The sequence below is a fragment of the Neofelis nebulosa genome, chromosome 4 (assembly GCF_028018385.1).
Source record: "Neofelis nebulosa isolate mNeoNeb1 chromosome 4, mNeoNeb1.pri, whole genome shotgun sequence".
Taxonomy (NCBI): Eukaryota; Metazoa; Chordata; class Mammalia; order Carnivora; family Felidae; genus Neofelis; species Neofelis nebulosa.
Window position 1 is genome coordinate 24,619,661 of NC_080785.1, and position 16,520 is coordinate 24,636,180.

Sequence of the window (16,520 nt, forward strand, 5' to 3'; positions counted from 1 at the left end):
TTTTAATTTATTTTTGGGACAGAGAGAGACAGAGCATGAACGGGGGAGGGGCAGAGAGAGAGGGAGACACAGAATCGGAAACAGGCTCCAGGCTCCGAGCCGTCAGCCCAGAGCCTGACGCGGGGCTCGAACTCACGGACCGCGAGATCGTGACCTGGCTGAAGTCGGACGCTCAACCGACTGCGCCACCCAGGCGCCCCAGCATTTATTTATTTTTAAATTTTTAATGTTTATTTATTTTTGAGGGAGAGAGAGAGCACAAGCAGGTGAGGGGCGGGACACAGAATCCAAAGCAGGCTCCAGGCTCTGAGCTGTCAGCACAGAGCCCGAAGCGGGGCTCAAACTCACAAACATGAGAGATCATGACCTGAGCTGAAGTCGGATGCTCAACCGACTGAGCCACCCAGGTGCCCCTAAAGAAAGTATTTATTAAATAGCCAATATATGTAAGGCCTCGAGCAAAAAAACGACTTCCTCTGCCTGCCGTGGTACTTTGGGATCCATAATCCTGGAAGTGAGATTTTAAACTGGGTAGGAGAGGGACGCCTGGGTCGCTCAGTCGGTTGAGAGTCAGACTTCAGCTCAGGTCATGATCTCATGGTTTGTGAGTTCGAGCCCCGTGTAGGGCTCTGTGCTGACAGCTCAGAGCCTGGAGCCTGCTTCCTATTCTGTGTCTCCTCTCTCTCTGCCCTCCCATGCTCACACTCTGTCTCTCTCTTAAAAAACAACAACAACAACAACAACAACAACAACAACAACAACAACAACAACAAAATAAATAAACTGGGTAGGAGCTAGCGATTCCTGTTCCCTACAGTAGCCCAGGGTGTAGGGGACGGGGCGAAAGTACTGGGACTGGGGGTGGAGACCCGCTCAAGAAGCTCCGCTCCTGGGCGGCACCTTTTTTTTTTTTTTTTTTTTTTTTCTTCATTCCGGAACGTTTTTTCTCCCTTCCCACCATGTTTTCCTCCGGACTCTTTTGAATGACGAGCACTTCCGGATCTCCGGGCAGGTTGGCGTGGTCGGCCTGGTAAAGCCGGCTCCTTGACTCGCGTGCGCGGGCCTGGTTTGCTTGTGGTCTCGCGCGCCTTCGTTTCCCAGCCTCATGGCGGGGCTGACCCTATTTGTAGGCCGCCTGCCGCCCTCGGCCCGCAGTGAGCAGCTGGAGGAGCTGTTCAGTCAAGTGGGGCCGGTGAAGCAGTGCTTCGTGGTGACTGAGAAAGGTAAGGGGGCGGGGCTGCTGAGGCTAGGGCTGGGGTTCCTGGGAGCGGGATCCCGGCGAGGACATCAGCGAGCCGTAGAATTCTTGACCCGCCCCAATGAGAAGGGAAGGGGGATTGAGCTGCTTTTTTAAACTGACTCGGCTCTGGAAGAGTCCATGGAGGCCCGATTCTGAAAGTCAAGGCATTGCCTTAGGTTTACAAAGCGCTTTCCGTTTATTATGCGCGCTCACACATGCTGTCTCATTTGGTAACAATGTAATAGTTAACTTTTAATGAACCTTGTTGAGAGTCAGCTGAGTGCCAGGCACGGTGCTGAATTCCACTCGTGTTAATCTCGTTTAATTTTCTCAACAATCTTGGGTGGACAGTCTTAACCTCATTTTACAGACAGGAGTCTGGGGCTTGGGGAAATTTGGTAACTTTAGTTTAAGGTCATACAGCTTGTAAGTAACGGATCCAGAATTTGATCACGAGACCCGAAGCTCCTAACTAGTATGTTATTCATTTACTCATTTATTCAGTAAATATTTTTCGAATGTCTGCTGTGTACTAGGCACTGTTGTAGGTCATTAGGATACAGCAGTGCCCCAAACCAAGCCAAAAAACTTGCTCTTAAGTCTTCAAGATGGAGAAGACAGGTATAAACAAATAGGCAAAACGTATAGTGATACAGGCGCCTGGGTGGCTCAGTCGGTTAAGCGTTTGACTTTGGTTCAGGTCATGATCTCACTGTTTGAGTGTTCGAGCCCCGAGTTGGGCTCTGTGCTTGGCAGCTTGGAGCCTGCTTTGGATTCTGTCTCCCTCTCTCTCTGCGTCTGCTTGTGCTGTCTCTCTCAAAAATAAATAAACATAAAAAAAAATATATATATATATATATATAGTGATAATGGTGGTAAATACGAAGGAGAAAAATAACGATAAGGAGTCTCTGTGTTGGTGAGCGTGTGTGTGTGGGGGGGGGGAGGGTTGGGGGGTGAGAAATGACAGTTATCTATAGATAGAGTAGCCAGGGAAGGCCTGCCTGAGATGAAGGAGTGAACATGTGTCTGTCCGGGAGGAGGAGTCTAGGCAGAGGAAACACTAAGCTCAAGGATACTAAAGAGGACTACTCCTGGTATATTGAAGAAATAGCAGCAAGAGCAGGATGACAGAATAAGTGAGTGAAGGTAAGAGAATTAGGAGATGAGATTCTAGGGTACCAGATCATGTAGGACCTATTGCAAAGATTTTGGAGGACTTTGGCTTTTACTCTGATACCAGAAACTACTAGTTTTGGATAGGGAGCGGTAAGTATGATCTGGCTTACATTTTGAAAGATCCTCTGAGGCCGCCATTGGAGAAAAGGACAAAAGCAGGGAGACCAAACATTAGCCTCTTGCAGTCCAGGTAAGAAATACGGTGTGTTGGACCAGGATGGTAGCAGTGGAAGTGGCAAAAAGTGATTGGAACATGGATATTTTCAAAGGTAGAACCGAGAGGATTTGCCGATGGATGAGATGTGGGGTATGAGAAAAAGAGGAGTTAAGTCTGACTCCCAAGATTTTTGGCTTGAGCCACTGGGGATATTTGCTTATTTGTGGAATACTGCTACATGGCTTATACTCTGTGTGCTGCTCATCGCATCACTAGGAGAAAGGGTTGGCATGTATTGGAAGGAGGAAGAATTGTAAGGGTTTTAATTGTAGAAGCATTCCTTCTTCTTAACCTAGACTTCAGGGGACACTTGATAGGCACCTGACGTTAAATTTCACTCCCTTCTAAGTCATCAGTCAGTCTCTGTAAGTGGCTGCTTCTTTGCCTTGCAGCAGAACAACTGGTGGAAACTGGCGTCTTGAGGATCCCTGTTTCCCCCCCGTGGTATCTGAGTATGTGAGTAGACAGGCTAACTTGTGTGCTAATAACCCTCCATCATTAACTTCTGTTTTGTTAGTAACAGAGGTAAGAGTTAGGATTGTCGACATGGCTCTGATTGCTCTACAAGCAATGACACCTGCCTGGTTCTTTGTCATTTTAAGCATAGATATGGGTGAGTGAGAGATGAGAGGGCTCAACAGCAGTGTTTCTTCAACTGCAGATCATTCCTCATTAGTGGGGCTTGAGTGGGTCAATAATTTTTTTAAATAGAGTGTATCTATCTATACGTGGTAAAGGGTTAGTATTCATAAAACTTTTTTGTTTTTGTTTTTAGGATTTTATTTTTAAGTAATCTCTACACCCAGTGTGGGGCTCCAACTTAACAACCCCAAGATCAAGAGTCACATGCTCCACCAGCTGACCTAGCCAGGCATCCCTTTGGTTTTATATAAAAAAGGCATATGTGTACTGGGTTCTACTATAAGTTACATTCATTACTGTGGTTGTGAAACTGTCCAGTGCTTGGTGGTTCTGTCCCAGGGAAGAACAGGCCATTGAATGGGAATTCTCTTTTGTGTCCTCAGAATTTAGACAGAGTATAACCTTACCTTGTATTCTGTGTATGTGGTCTAAATCTTAAGAAATACAAAGCTTTCTCCCTCTCTCTCTGCCCCTCCCCCGTTCATGCTCTGTCTCTCTCTGTCCCAAAAATAAAATAAAAAACGTTGAAAAAAAAAATTAAAAAAAAAAAATTAAAAAAAAAGGGGCGCCTGGGTGGCGCAGTCGGTTAAGCGTCCGACTTCAGCCAGGTCACGATCTCGCGGTCCGTGAGTTCGAGCCCCGCGTCAGGCTCTGGGCTGACGGCTCGGAGCCTGGAGCCTGTTTCCGATTCTGTGTCTCCCTCTCTCTCTGCCCCTCCCCCGTTCATGCTCTGTCTCTCTCTGTCCCAAAAATAAAATAAAAAACGTTGAAAAAAAAAATTAAAAAAAAAAAAAAAAGAAATACAAAGCTTTATTCCCTGTTTAAAATAGTATGTATTTTTCTGTCCAGATAGGCAAGATGTGTTGGAAAGAGTGTTGTACTTAATGGGATGGGAACAAGGAGTGGGGGTTGGGGGTGGGTGGGATGAGGTCTTAGTAGAGGTGACTTCACCTCTTTAAGATGGGAATAATTTTACAGGATGGTTGTAAAATATGATGCTTTGTGCAAATATGTTGTGAGCACATACTTTTATTTTGGTACTGAACTGCTTTACATTTCAGCGCTTTGTCTTTGATCAGGAAGAGCCCTGATTTTTCTTGTTCTAATTTTCTGACTTTGAGTGGGCAGGCTTTTGTGAGAAGGAGTCCCAACAAAAAAGACACCAATCTCCAAATCACAGTATGCTTTCCTAATGCAAAGTGTCAGCTTTAACCAGTATATGTGGATCAACATCCTGTGTTTGAGGGCTTCTACCTTGAAGTAGGTTCGAGTGTAGTTCAAAAAGAAGCAGAGCATGTATTTCTTCTTTGGGTCATAGGCGGACTACTTGGTCTGTCTTTTTCCTTTTTGATGCAGTAAATGACTTAACATTTTAATACATAAAAATGTTATCAAGAAAAAGCAAACCAGAAAGGGCAAAGGTGGGTTACAGTTTTTATTTGCAACTATTCATCTGGTTGGTCCTAATATTCTTCTCTGTGGCCTTGATATTGGTGGAGTCCCATGGAAAGAACATGGGGCTAGTCATGAGGAATTCATTCAGCTACTAACACCCTGGTGCGTTAGCCAGTTCACTTACTTTTCCTCCATCTTAAGTTATTTATTTGGAAAGAAGGGATGATAGTATTCACTTTACCTACCTTAGTGTGGTTCTGAAGATAAAAATGAGTTAAGAGATTTACAGCTAGTTTGAAAAAGGTTAGATCTGATATTGATTGCTAAGGCTTGGTAATAATGGTAATAGTATCTTCAGGCTCCCAAAGCAATGCTTATTGTTTATTGAGGTTCTTTTGTCAGGGCCTCAGGCATTAATTTCTGATCTGCATAATTATATTGTAGTTTTCAAAGCTGCCATACTTCCCTTTCCCACCTTCTCTGGTGATGTTCCATTCTATTTGAGGTTGAGTTCTTCACTGGGGATGTAATAGATATCATGGGCCCTCCATATTCTCAAGATGATCAGAAAAGGAAGAAGAAGAGAAGCTAACAGTGAAGGCACCAAATTAGAAGAGGAAGCCTGACAATTTCTGAGCAAAGTGGGGAAGGGGCCACGGATGCCAATCTCATTTTTGTCCCTCCTGAGAATTTTGGCAAACTAATAAATGGGATGGCCTGACAGTATCTGCTAGTTTAGGGCATTGCCAATTTAATGGTTTAGGGCTCTTGGCTTACAGTTCTATCCCTTTCCCCTACTGTTCAGGAAGTAAGGCATGTCGAGGCTTTGGCTATGTCACTTTTTCTATGCTGGAAGATGTTCAGAGGGCCCTCAAGGAGATTACCACCTTTGAAGGCTGTAAGATCAATGTGACTGTTGCCAAGAAGAAACTGAGGAAGAAGTCCAAGGAAAAGGGGGAAAATGGTGAGTTTCTAGTAACTTAAAGGAATTTTCCCTTAGGGTGAGGAAGAAGAGGTGGGTGGTTGGGGGGATAGCTTCTGCTTTGAAAGCTTCCTAAATTTCCCTTTGATGTCCAAAATCATCTCATATATTTTATTGCTCATTTTTGTCTTTTATTTAACTCTAACTTTGGAAATCTGGTGGTCCTGGGTGTTGCCATACTTAGTCCTGTGGGAAATGTCATCTTTTGCTAATAGCTTCTTTCTTGTGATGTTCTGGGCCTCGAGATGAGTGGTTTGGGATCACAGACTTATTCTGTTGCCTCTTATTTTTTAGAAAATTCAGAGTCCCCAAAGAAGGAGCTGAAGCCAAAAAACCCCAAAGTAGCTGATAAGAAAGCCAGGTTAATTATTCGGAACCTAAGCTTTAAGGTGAGTGACAGAGAAAACTAACACTTCCTGTTCTGAAGGCTGTTGGTGCTCATTGGTTGAACTCTTCACCAGGATGGTCTAATTGGACATAATTCCTTCTGGGAATGAATCGTAGCCTTGTTGAATACAGAAAATGGGCCTGTATAAATAAGGACTAATTAAGGATAGTAAGTGTGAAGATGCCTTCCTTTTGGGACACTACTGCTGAGATAGGGAGGAGGGAGGAAGAGCTCTTTGATATCTGCCCTCTTTGTCTATTAGGTACAAAGCAAGATGGTTTCTGTTCAGAGATGTTTTATGTCCTAGTCTCAAAAGTAAAAGAGTAAAAATATTCAAGCTCTTTGTCATGGACTAATTTAATGGTTGAGGTTTCATGTTTATTTTCTGTGATAATATCTCTTTTTCTTCACTTTTGGTGTCAGTGTTCAGAAGATGACCTGAGAACGGTGTTTGCTCAATATGGAGCTGTCCTGGAAGTAAGCATCCCCAGGAAGCCAGGTACTAGCACGCCATCATTTGTTGTGAGTTAGATTAAGATGATGTAACGTAATGGTCTTTTTCCATTTCACCTTTGAACTAACCACTATTTGAAATACAAATACAAGGTTCACGTCATACTCTCTGTGGGCCCCAGATGATAGGAGATATATATATACATATATATATATATATATATATATATATATATAGTATCAGGCACCGTGCTTGACACAGCAAAAACTCAAAAATAGTGCTTGTTTCCTGGATGGCATTTTTAGTTAGATTAGAACTGGCTTTAGAAGACAGGTTATAGTTTAGGGAAATGCATGGCTCTCCCCAAGCTTGAGCCAGGGTATACTCAGCAGGAGGACATTAGCTATTGCTTCGGGGCTGACTGGTTGGCAGGACTTGGGCCATCTTTCCAGCCCTGGTTGCTGTAGTGTCCTTCCTGGTGTTTGTTGGCTCCTCACCTGCTGCCTCTAACTTCTTTGTACATCTGCACACAGATGGAAAGATGCGTGGTTTTGCTTTTGTCCAGTTCAAAAACCTCCTAGAAGCAGGAAAAGCTCTCAAAAGCATGAACATGAAAGAGATAAAAGGTAAGTTTTTTATACCCATACCGTTCACCCAGATATTTCTGGTGTTTGGGTGGAATTAGCACAGTAACCCACTTTCTACATTGTCAAAAGGTGTTTGATTTGTTGAGAGTCTTACTGCTAATATAGAAGCTGTTTTGGTGAAATATTCCTAGTGCTTGATCTTAGGGTTCAACTTGAAAGAACCCATGACATTATTCACTTGTCTTTATTTGGTTATGAGTGTGCATTTAAATCCTTAATGGAAAAAATGTCCCTGAAATAATCACTGATAGATGCTGGTTGCTGTCTAGGGGATGTGGGATTTGCAGATTTCTCCCTCTGTGTCATGATCACTATTCAGCACCTGTGGGCTGTTAAACGGACTGTGAGGCCACTCGGGGTGTTCATTTACCAGGTACTAAAGAAGTGCTTGGCTTAGAGACTTGGTAACTTTCTGTTAAGCTTGTGCTTTGGGTATCTTTCACCCAAAATTCTGACAGACTTGGTAACTTCTGTGTAGATTACAGATTATTCCAGATATTTGTTTTGCCTCTTGCTTCGTCTAACTGGAAACTTGTCTAACTGTAAACACTGTTCCCATTCTTTCTTTCTTTACTTTTTTAGTCTCTCATCCCAGGTGCGGTGGTTGTATAGAAAGGTGAAATAACTGCTTATTGATAAAAAGCTTAAAGTTTAGGGGCACCTGGGTGGCTCAGTCAGTTAAATGTCTGACTTCAGCTCAGGTCATCATCGCATAGTTCTTGAGTTTGAGCCCCGCATTGGGCTCTGTGCTGACAGCTCAGAGCCTGCAGCCTGCTTCGGATTCTGTGTCTCCCTCTCTCTCTGGTCCTCCCCTGCTTGTACTCTATGTTTCTTTTTCTCAAAAATAAACAAACATCACACACAGAAAATAAAAGCTTAAGGTTTAAAAAGGATAGGCTACTCTGAGCTTTATTTTAGTACGAACATTCTCTGAATCGGCAGTTTCTTTGTTTTGGTTCCATCTTTCTGACTGGTTGGCAGGACTTGGGCCATCTTTGGTGATGTCTTTGATGAATAGGAAGTCATTTATAAGAGATGTTAAAAAGAGGAAGACCTTTCTGACGCTACTTTTCTGTCTGACAGGGCGGACAGTGGCTGTGGATTGGGCCGTGGCAAAGGATAAATATAAAAATACACAGTCTGCCTCTGCACCAGGTAAGATGGAGTGGTGGTGGGCAGGAGGGATTGTATGTCCTGAGGTGAGTATGGAAACAACTCTACCTACAGTAAAATTATAAGGGAACCTGCTAGTCTGTCAGAATTTTGGGTGAAAGATACCAAAAGCACAAGATTAACGGAAAGAATGAGACTGAGGATTAAGAAAAACTCTGAATTCTGCAGGCTCAGAAATGAGCGTAGAGCTGTTTATTGATTCGTGTTGTGCCATCTGGTGATCTAGTCTCAAAACATAGGATCATTTGAATCTAAGCCCACCCCTGGGTGTGAACGTGAGTGAGGAGTGGGGCCTGAGTTCATTTTCCCCTCTGCTGGCTCTCTTTTACCAACTTCTCATAATAGAGGGTGATGGAATATGATGAATAGGGAGATTTACAACTTAAGTTTTACTTAGAAAACAGTTGGCTTTTAAGCCACCAGGAGCTCAGAGAACAGAACTCACCGAGATTAAGGTTGATGCCTGGGCTCCACGGTGAGCACCCTGCCGGCTGTGGTGCACGATGGCGGGCTGTTTGTGGAGTCTCGGTGGCTGCTTTTCTCCTTCTGAGTCTGATTTTCCCTCAAGCTTCTGATGAATGGGACAGGCTTCCCGGCAGTCTTTGTGGTGAGGGGTTCTTGTTGTTGTTTTAGCTTTTTTCCCTCGTGCTTTCTCTCATATACAGTAAGAAAAATACTGGGGGAAAACGGCACTTAAGGTCCTAGCCCTAGTCCCGAGGAACTAGGAACTTGGGGTGTTAGTTACTCTTGTCCAGATAACCTTGTTTTGGATACTAAGTGAATTCCTAACTTTCTTTACTTCCGTGTGTAGGTGAGAAGAGGCTTGGACCTAAACATCAGGACTTAAGTAAAGAGAATGGCAGGGAGGAAGAGGATGGTACAGAAGAGGAAGAAGATGAGGAGGAGGAGGGGGAGGACAATAAAGAAGCAAGGGTGACCAAGCCTGCACAAATTCCAAAGAAGTAAGCAGCTCGGCTCATTGGAGATAATGGAGGAAGATTTAGGATTGTCTCTGGGAGGAGCATGATGTCTTCCCTGCCCCCGTCACCGCAGGGGTGACGCGGGTCATGCAGTTGGATGGGATTAGATCCTAACCCTGTCAGTTCTGAACTGTGCCATTGCAGAGCCATCAGGAAGGCCCCAACTGTAGAGAGCAGCGAGGAGGATCATTCTGACGAGGACAGCGACCTGGAGGAAAGCGGTAGCGTTGATGATGGAGACGAACTGGCTGAGAGTGACACCGACAGTGAACAGCAAGGGGATGAAGGTTTGCCTGGGATCTTTGTAGACAACTTTGCACTGAAAATCAGTTACCGAGGGGCGCCTGGGTGGCTCAATTGGTTGAGTGTCCGACTTGGGCTCGGGTCACGATCCCATGGTCCTTGAGTTCAAGCCCCGCGTCAGGCTCCGTGCCGACAGCTCAGGGGCCTGGAGCCTGCTTTGGATTCTGTCCTCCTCTCTCTGCCCCTGCCTCACGCTTTGTCTCTCACTCTCTCTCAAAAATAAACATTACACAAAATTTTTTTTTAATAAAGTGGAATCGGTCACCGAGAAATGTGCAGCAGTTCAGCGCAGGCCTCTTTTTAAATAGGATCCTGATTTATGTTCTGTCAGATGTGCTAAAAACGATACCTGATAATCCTTCTAGAGGTTCTTGTTTTGATTTTTAAATACGTTTGGCACGATGTTTGAGGGTGGAGATTCCCGGGGAACTTAAAAGCTGGCTTAATGCTGAGGTACTACCTCTCTTGCTTATCCAAGGTGAGTGAATAACTGAATCAGCAGGATATTGTGTCCTAACACCGTGGTGGATTGTAGACAACTTTCAGGAGTTAAGATGGGGATAAAGGGCCCCTTGAGGCATTTCGTAAAACTGCTGTCAAACCCTGTGGCTACCTTTATAAAGAATGTTGGGTGAAACTCAACTTGTTTATTGAAGGAGGACAGGTCATTACGGAATGAGGAATGGCCAATAACTGGCTCCTTAGGTTAAGTCTGGCATGTTGGTTTGGCCATGTAAAAAATTGAGGAAATAAGCTTTTTCCATGAGGAGAGAATGGTAGACACCTTAGAATCAAAGAAGCTTGTATACTGAGGGGACTATGAGACCTCGCATTCAACAGCCACGTTCATCTATCTCGTACCATTCTTTACCTTGAAAAACTAACTGGGCCAGTACATAATGCAGAAAATTAAAAAAGAAAGTGCAGAAGAGTGTAATATAGAAAGTAAAATGTTCTTGGGACACCTGGGTGGCTCAGTTGGGTGAGCATCCGACTCTTGATTTCAGCTCGAGTCATCATCCCAGGGTCGTGGGATTGAGCCCCACATTGGGCTCTATGTTGAGTGTGCAGCCTGCTTGAAGTTCTCTCTCTCCCTGTCCCCCTCTCTCCCTCTCTCCCCCCCTCTCTCCCCCCCCTCTCTCCCCCTCTCTCCCCCTCTCTCCCTCTCCTCCTCTCCTCCCTTTCCCTCTTTTTCTCTCTCCCTCTCCCCCTCTCTCCTCTCCTTCTCCCTCAACCCGTCTCCCCCTCTCTCCCTCTCCCTGTCCCCTTGTCCCTCTCTTCCTCCCTCTGTCCCTCCTCCACTCATGCATATGCTCTCTCTCTCAAATTGAAAAAAAAGTTTCTCACCAATCCCCCAAGAGTCCCTCAGAGTAACCGCTGTTGTCTCTTTCACACTGTTTCAGAAGTTTTCTATGTATATGTAAGCATATATGTCTATTTTCAAAATCAGTGAGTCTCCCTGGTACCCAGCCACTTAGGGCCCCTCTCTGGAGACACCCAATATTAAATGTTTCTTGTGTATCTATTTAATACCTTTGTAAGGAAAAATGTGTGTGAGCACGCACATCCAATATAGTGTATCCTTGTGTATGTGAATGTGTATTTTTTTCTCTTCAAATATTCTAAATGTTTATACAGTCACGATAGTATGTATGAATGTCTTTTTCCCCACACCCTTACCACATTGGATTTCATTAGTTTTTTTGGTTTCTGCTAATCTGTTGGAATGAAAAATAGCATCTTATTTCTTGTGCTATGAGAGTAAGTTTGAGCATCTTTTCAAGTGTTTTGTTGTATATTCTTTGTTCACTTTTAACTAGATTTTTTCTTATTCGTTTATGCAAGATTTTTATATATCTGTGGAGTAACCCCTTGTCATGTGGGTGGCACTAAGTCTTTTTCAGTTTGTTGTGTTTTTTTTTTTTTTTAACTTTAGATGTACAAGTCTCAAAGAAAAAGAAGAGGAAGTTACCCTCTGATGTGAATGAAGGGAAGACTGTCTTTATCAGGTATGCTTTTGTACCTTGAGAACTGCTGTTTATGTTGTCTGCACAGATTCTTTCTTTCTTTCTTTCTTTCTTTCTTTCTTTCTTTCTTTCTTTCTTTCTTTCTCTCTCTCTCTCTCTCTCTCTCTCTCTCCATTTTTTTTAAAGATTTTATTTTTGAGTAATCTCTACACGCACCGTGGGGCTTGAACGCACAACCCTGAGATCAAGGGTTGCATGGTCTACCAACTGAGCCAGCCAGGTGCCCCACTCTTTTTTTCTTTTTTCTTTTTTTTTTTTGTACTAGTTCTTCTAGGTAAGCCAGAAAATCAGATGCCTCTAAGACCGTTAATATATCGGGCCCTAGGAATATAGCCAACAGTGAGAATTTATGAGAACCAGAACTATATACAGAAGATAAATAGATAAATAGCAGGGATCTTCATATTTTATCCTCATTTACATTTCATTCTTTGTAATTTGGGTAGCATCATTTGGAACAAATCAATTCTTCAACTGTTAGAAACATTTTGCTTCTGGCCTTTGTTTTAGGGGAAGTACTGGGGAGAGGTGACATCACTTGTCTCCAGTAATTTCTGTCTTCTTGCCAACTCACCTTTATCCAGAATAGAATAAGGCATCTCGTCTGTTTCCAGGGAAACTTAAGGAGGGAGTCAGGTGGAAATAGGTTTTATTTTATGTTGTCATTGCCGTTTTAGTCTGTGGTAGATTGGCCTTTTCACAGAGTCAGGCTGTCTTCAGTATACCTCAGGCATGCCTTCTTGTCTTTTCTTAAGTGCCAATGTACTAGGGCTGTTTGGGTCTTGTTTTAAAGATGTGTATTCTTTCTGCCTGTAAAGTCTTTTTTTTTTTTTTTTTTTTTTTTAAGTTTTATTTATTTTGAGATAGAGTGTGTTGTGTGCGGGGGAGGGGCAAAGAGAGGGAGAGAGAGTGAGAATCCCAAGCAGGCTCCTCACTGTCAGCACAGAGCCCGATGTGGGGCTCATGAGATCGTGACCTGAGCCGAAGTTGGACGCATACCCAACTGAGCCACCCAGGAGCCCCTTCCTGTAGTCTTTTAAGATTGTTTTTATACACAAGTAATTTGTGCTTATTGTGGGAAATTGAGGAAATAAGTGAGCAAAAACACACACAAAAATATTAACCTTAATTATTACTCAGAGAACACCCACACACATGCCCACATCATAGCTATTATAAAGGTGGGTTTAACCTATACAAGCCGTGCTGTAGCCCATTTTCTGCCTTAACACAGTGTCTCTCCATAGTTGTTTTTACTGTTTGAAATTGGCCATATAAATAATTTTGTGTTTGTAGAGGATTCTGTCTGATAGGAAGGACAAACTGTCACACTTAAGAGCCTGTGACCTCAATCCCAAGGATACCATTTCTTAACATTCCTACATCTTTTAATTAATAAAAAACTGAGGGGGGCGCCTGGGTGGCTCAGTCGGTTAAGCGGCCAGCTTCGGCTCAGGTCATGATCTCGCGGTCCGTGAGTTCGAGCCCCGCGTCGGGCTCTGTGCTGACAGCTCAGAGCCTGGAGCCTGTTTCAGATTCTGTGTCTCCCTCTCTCTGATCCTCCCCTGTTCATGCTCTGTCTCTCCCTGTCTCAAAAATAAATAACACGTTAAAAAAAAATTTTTTTTTTAAAAAAACACAAAACTGAGGAAAGTTAAGAGGTGGGAGAGAGAAAACTCCCCATAATGCAAATTAGAAAAAATTACGTGGCTAGGATATGTCTTATTGCAGAACATCATTTTTTTGTCTCGATTACTTCATAAGATGGAATTGTTTGTTTGTTTGTTTGTTTCAACGTTTTTTATTTTATTTTTTTATTTTATTTTTTTATTTATTTATTTATTTTTTTATTTTTTTTTTGGGACAGAGAGAGACAGAGCATGAACGGGGGAGGGGCAGAGAGAGAGGGAGACACACAGAATCGGAAATAGGCTCCAGGCTCCGAGCCATCAGCCCAGAGCCTGACGCGGGGCTCGAACTCACGGACCGCGAGATCGTGACCTGGCTGAAGTCGGACGCTTAACCGACTGCGCCACCCAGGCGCCCCAAGATGGAATTGTTTATGGGGTTGTTAACTGAGTCTAAGAGAAGTAAAATTATAGATATTTATTTGGGACTGTTTGTTTGTTTTTACCCTGGATGGATGTTCATAGCTGGGAAAATGAAGGATCTTTAGAATGTATTGAAATTTAGTAGAACAAAATCTTCCAACATTTTTTAATTACGTCGAGAGAAATACTTATTCTTTTCTTGTTTTGCATGTAGCTAGTAAACTTTTCCTTGTTTTGCTTTTGAGTTATTATTTGAAGGATTTTGTTTGTTGTTTTTTGTTTTTAGGATTTTCTGACTTTTATATAGTTTTAACTGAAACCTAGTTTTCACAGCAATGCAGGGGGGGAAGTGAATAATTGAGAGAGCTAGATACACACACGTGTATCTTGACTTTTCTTATTAGCCTGCTCTTTTGGTTGTAGTAAGAGAAACTAATTTTGGTCAATTTAAGTGAAAAAGTCTGTTCGTTGGATGAACATGGGTGGCTCACAGAATCAAAGGTGTCAAAAAAACAAACCTTAAGGAGATGAAAATCTGGGATGTTTGGGGCCCTAGTTGTAGGAGGCTGGGGGTTTTTTCTCTGGGGACACTGCCTTTTTTTTTTATTCCTTCTTAAGGTATAACATATATTCTGTAAAGTGCATTAATCTAGGCGTACAGTGCAGTGACATTTTTCATACATATATGTCCATGTAACCACCACCCAGATCAATCTATAGAATATTTTCAGATTTCAGCTTCCCAGGAGTTTCCTTTGGGTTGAGTACTGCTATTTTGAAATGAATCTACATCTTCGCTTCTGGTCTTTTTATATGCCTGTTCAAGTTTTAAATTCCTGGGGGAGAGAATCTGATAGACGCAGAAAGGCCAGCCAATAATGGCTGAGGGACAGAGTCACACAGCAGAGGCTAAGCTGGTGGAGGCCGCCCCTGTGCATCGGTGCTATTCCCGAACAAGAGAGGGTGGCCGTGAGCAAGAGTTCCTTCCACTTCAGTTGGTGTCTTACCTTGTACTAGAACACAGGATCTCACTTTTGTAATTGGCTTTTCTTGTGACCTGTCTTCCATAGAAACCTGTCTTTTGACTCAGAGGAAGAAGAACTCGGGGAGCTCCTCCAGCAATTTGGAGATCTCAAATACGTCCGTGTCGTCTTACATCCAGACACAGAGCATTCTAAAGGTATTTGCTGTCAGCTTGGCAGGTCCTAAAAAGGTTGAGACTGCTGCCATGGGCACTGACTAGGTTACATGAGAGCACAACGTGTGCCATTCTGAGGGGTCTACGGTCCACCCAGCCCGGGTTTCTGTGGCCCATAGAAGCACCAAGGACATTCTGAGGTTGTCTTCTAAGATATCACACTCAGCATCTTTAATGGTGCTGCCAGCCACAATTTTGTCTAAGCTTTTTAAGCCCTTGCTTATTTACTTTAGGGTAATGAATTCCATTTGTTGTTCTCCTTTGAATTTCAAATGTGATAGCATCTCATGGGTATTAATCATTCCACATTGCTTGAAATTACTGGGATCTTTTTCAGTTGCTTTTGTTAGAGATGGAAGCTAACAGAAATTTTGTTGCAGCAGCAATAGTCAGAAGGAAAACTGTGTATAGCAGGACTGCTGCCTTAGATTTTTTTCCTAAAGCTATTTCTTTTGAACTTTAAGGATTGGCCACAATTCCTTTTAGTATACTGTTGTTAGGTAAGCAGCATCTTTACAGCCTGTTCATGATCTTTGATTTCATCAACTGCAATCATTCTCCTAAAGCAGTGGTTCTTAATTTATTCTGATTCTTGATTCCTTTGAGATCTAGCAAAAGCTATGAACCCTCTCTCCAGAAAAATGCCGCTTCTGAGGGTTTGTGGGCTCTCTGGAATCTGCTCAAGGATTCACGGAACCTCTTTTCTAAACCTTACTTTCCAAATTGATGAAACCTGATTGTTTTTGGTTTTTGCTTAGCCAAAAAGATATAAATAGGGCAGTATGATGGAAAGAAAACTGAACTGCTTCCTGGAGATTAGGGATCTAATTGTAGCTGAGCCATAGACCAGCTGGGTGATTTTTGGCAAATTGTTTAACCACTGCGGGCTTCATTTTCTTATCTGTAAAATGAATGGGTTCAACTAGAGTAATCACTTAAGGTGCTTTCAACTCTTAATATTCAACTATACTTCTTGGACCTTCTCCATTTCCAGTATGTTTTTCTAAAAACAGATGACTAGAATTGCATAGAATGTTCCAAGTACTGTAGGATATTGCTTTACTTTGATGATATCTTTTGTTTCTTTTTGAGCGCAGTAGTGTATTGGGTGGGTATTTTCAGAATGTAGTCAATACTTAACTTGCTCAGTCTCTTTCTTGGTCTATTAATATTAGCTCAGAGTTAATAATCTTAGTAAGCATAGTTTTCATTATTTTTTTAACGTGTTGTCTTTTTCTAGCTCATACTAAATTTTTTTGCCTACTCACACAGCCTTGGCCTCCTCCTACCATTTATCTCTGTCAGCATGCCATTTTGCTGTCTAGGAGAGCTAAAAATTTAGACTTTAGGAAAGTGTTAAGTCTAAACCCAATACTGACCCTGGGAATTCCAGTAATAAAATTCTTACCCATTCAGAGAGAAGTACACATTTTCTTCAAATTGGATGAATAAGCTATTCTGCCTATTAGAAACATTTTCCTCCATCTTCCTTTCTTTCTTTCTTTCTTTCTGTATCGTTCATTTCTTCTATTGAGTGTCTGTTAATGCCAGACACTATGATAGGTGCTAGCAATATAGAAACAGCCAAGAAACATGGGCCTTACTCCTGAGACACTCGTTCTGTTTGGGATAATGCCACCTGAC

The 16,520-nt window shown here is 42.7% G+C and overlaps 1 protein-coding gene across 2 annotated transcripts in view; it reads left to right on the top strand.

Annotated features, from left to right (window-relative positions):
- The first annotated feature begins 985 nt into the window (after nucleotides 1–985).
- The window catches only part of RBM28 (RNA binding motif protein 28), a 31,183-nt gene continuing 15,648 nt past the window's right edge, over nucleotides 986–16,520 (top strand). Inside the window, exons 1-10 of one of the 2 annotated variants that reach the window (XM_058724382.1) lie at nucleotides 986–1,223; nucleotides 5,479–5,637; nucleotides 5,950–6,044; nucleotides 6,467–6,542; nucleotides 7,031–7,123; nucleotides 8,228–8,299; nucleotides 9,129–9,279; nucleotides 9,421–9,584; nucleotides 11,537–11,609; nucleotides 14,749–14,858. In XM_058724382.1, coding sequence (XP_058580365.1) covers nucleotides 1,106–1,223; nucleotides 5,479–5,637; nucleotides 5,950–6,044; nucleotides 6,467–6,542; nucleotides 7,031–7,123; nucleotides 8,228–8,299; nucleotides 9,129–9,279; nucleotides 9,421–9,584; nucleotides 11,537–11,609; nucleotides 14,749–14,858 — 1,111 coding nt within the window. In that variant the 5' untranslated portion in view covers nucleotides 986–1,105. The remainder of the gene's footprint in view (nucleotides 1,224–5,478; nucleotides 5,638–5,949; nucleotides 6,045–6,466; nucleotides 6,543–7,030; nucleotides 7,124–8,227; nucleotides 8,300–9,128; nucleotides 9,280–9,420; nucleotides 9,585–11,536; nucleotides 11,610–14,748; nucleotides 14,859–16,520) is intronic. The other variant, XM_058724383.1, reaches the window with a different exon arrangement.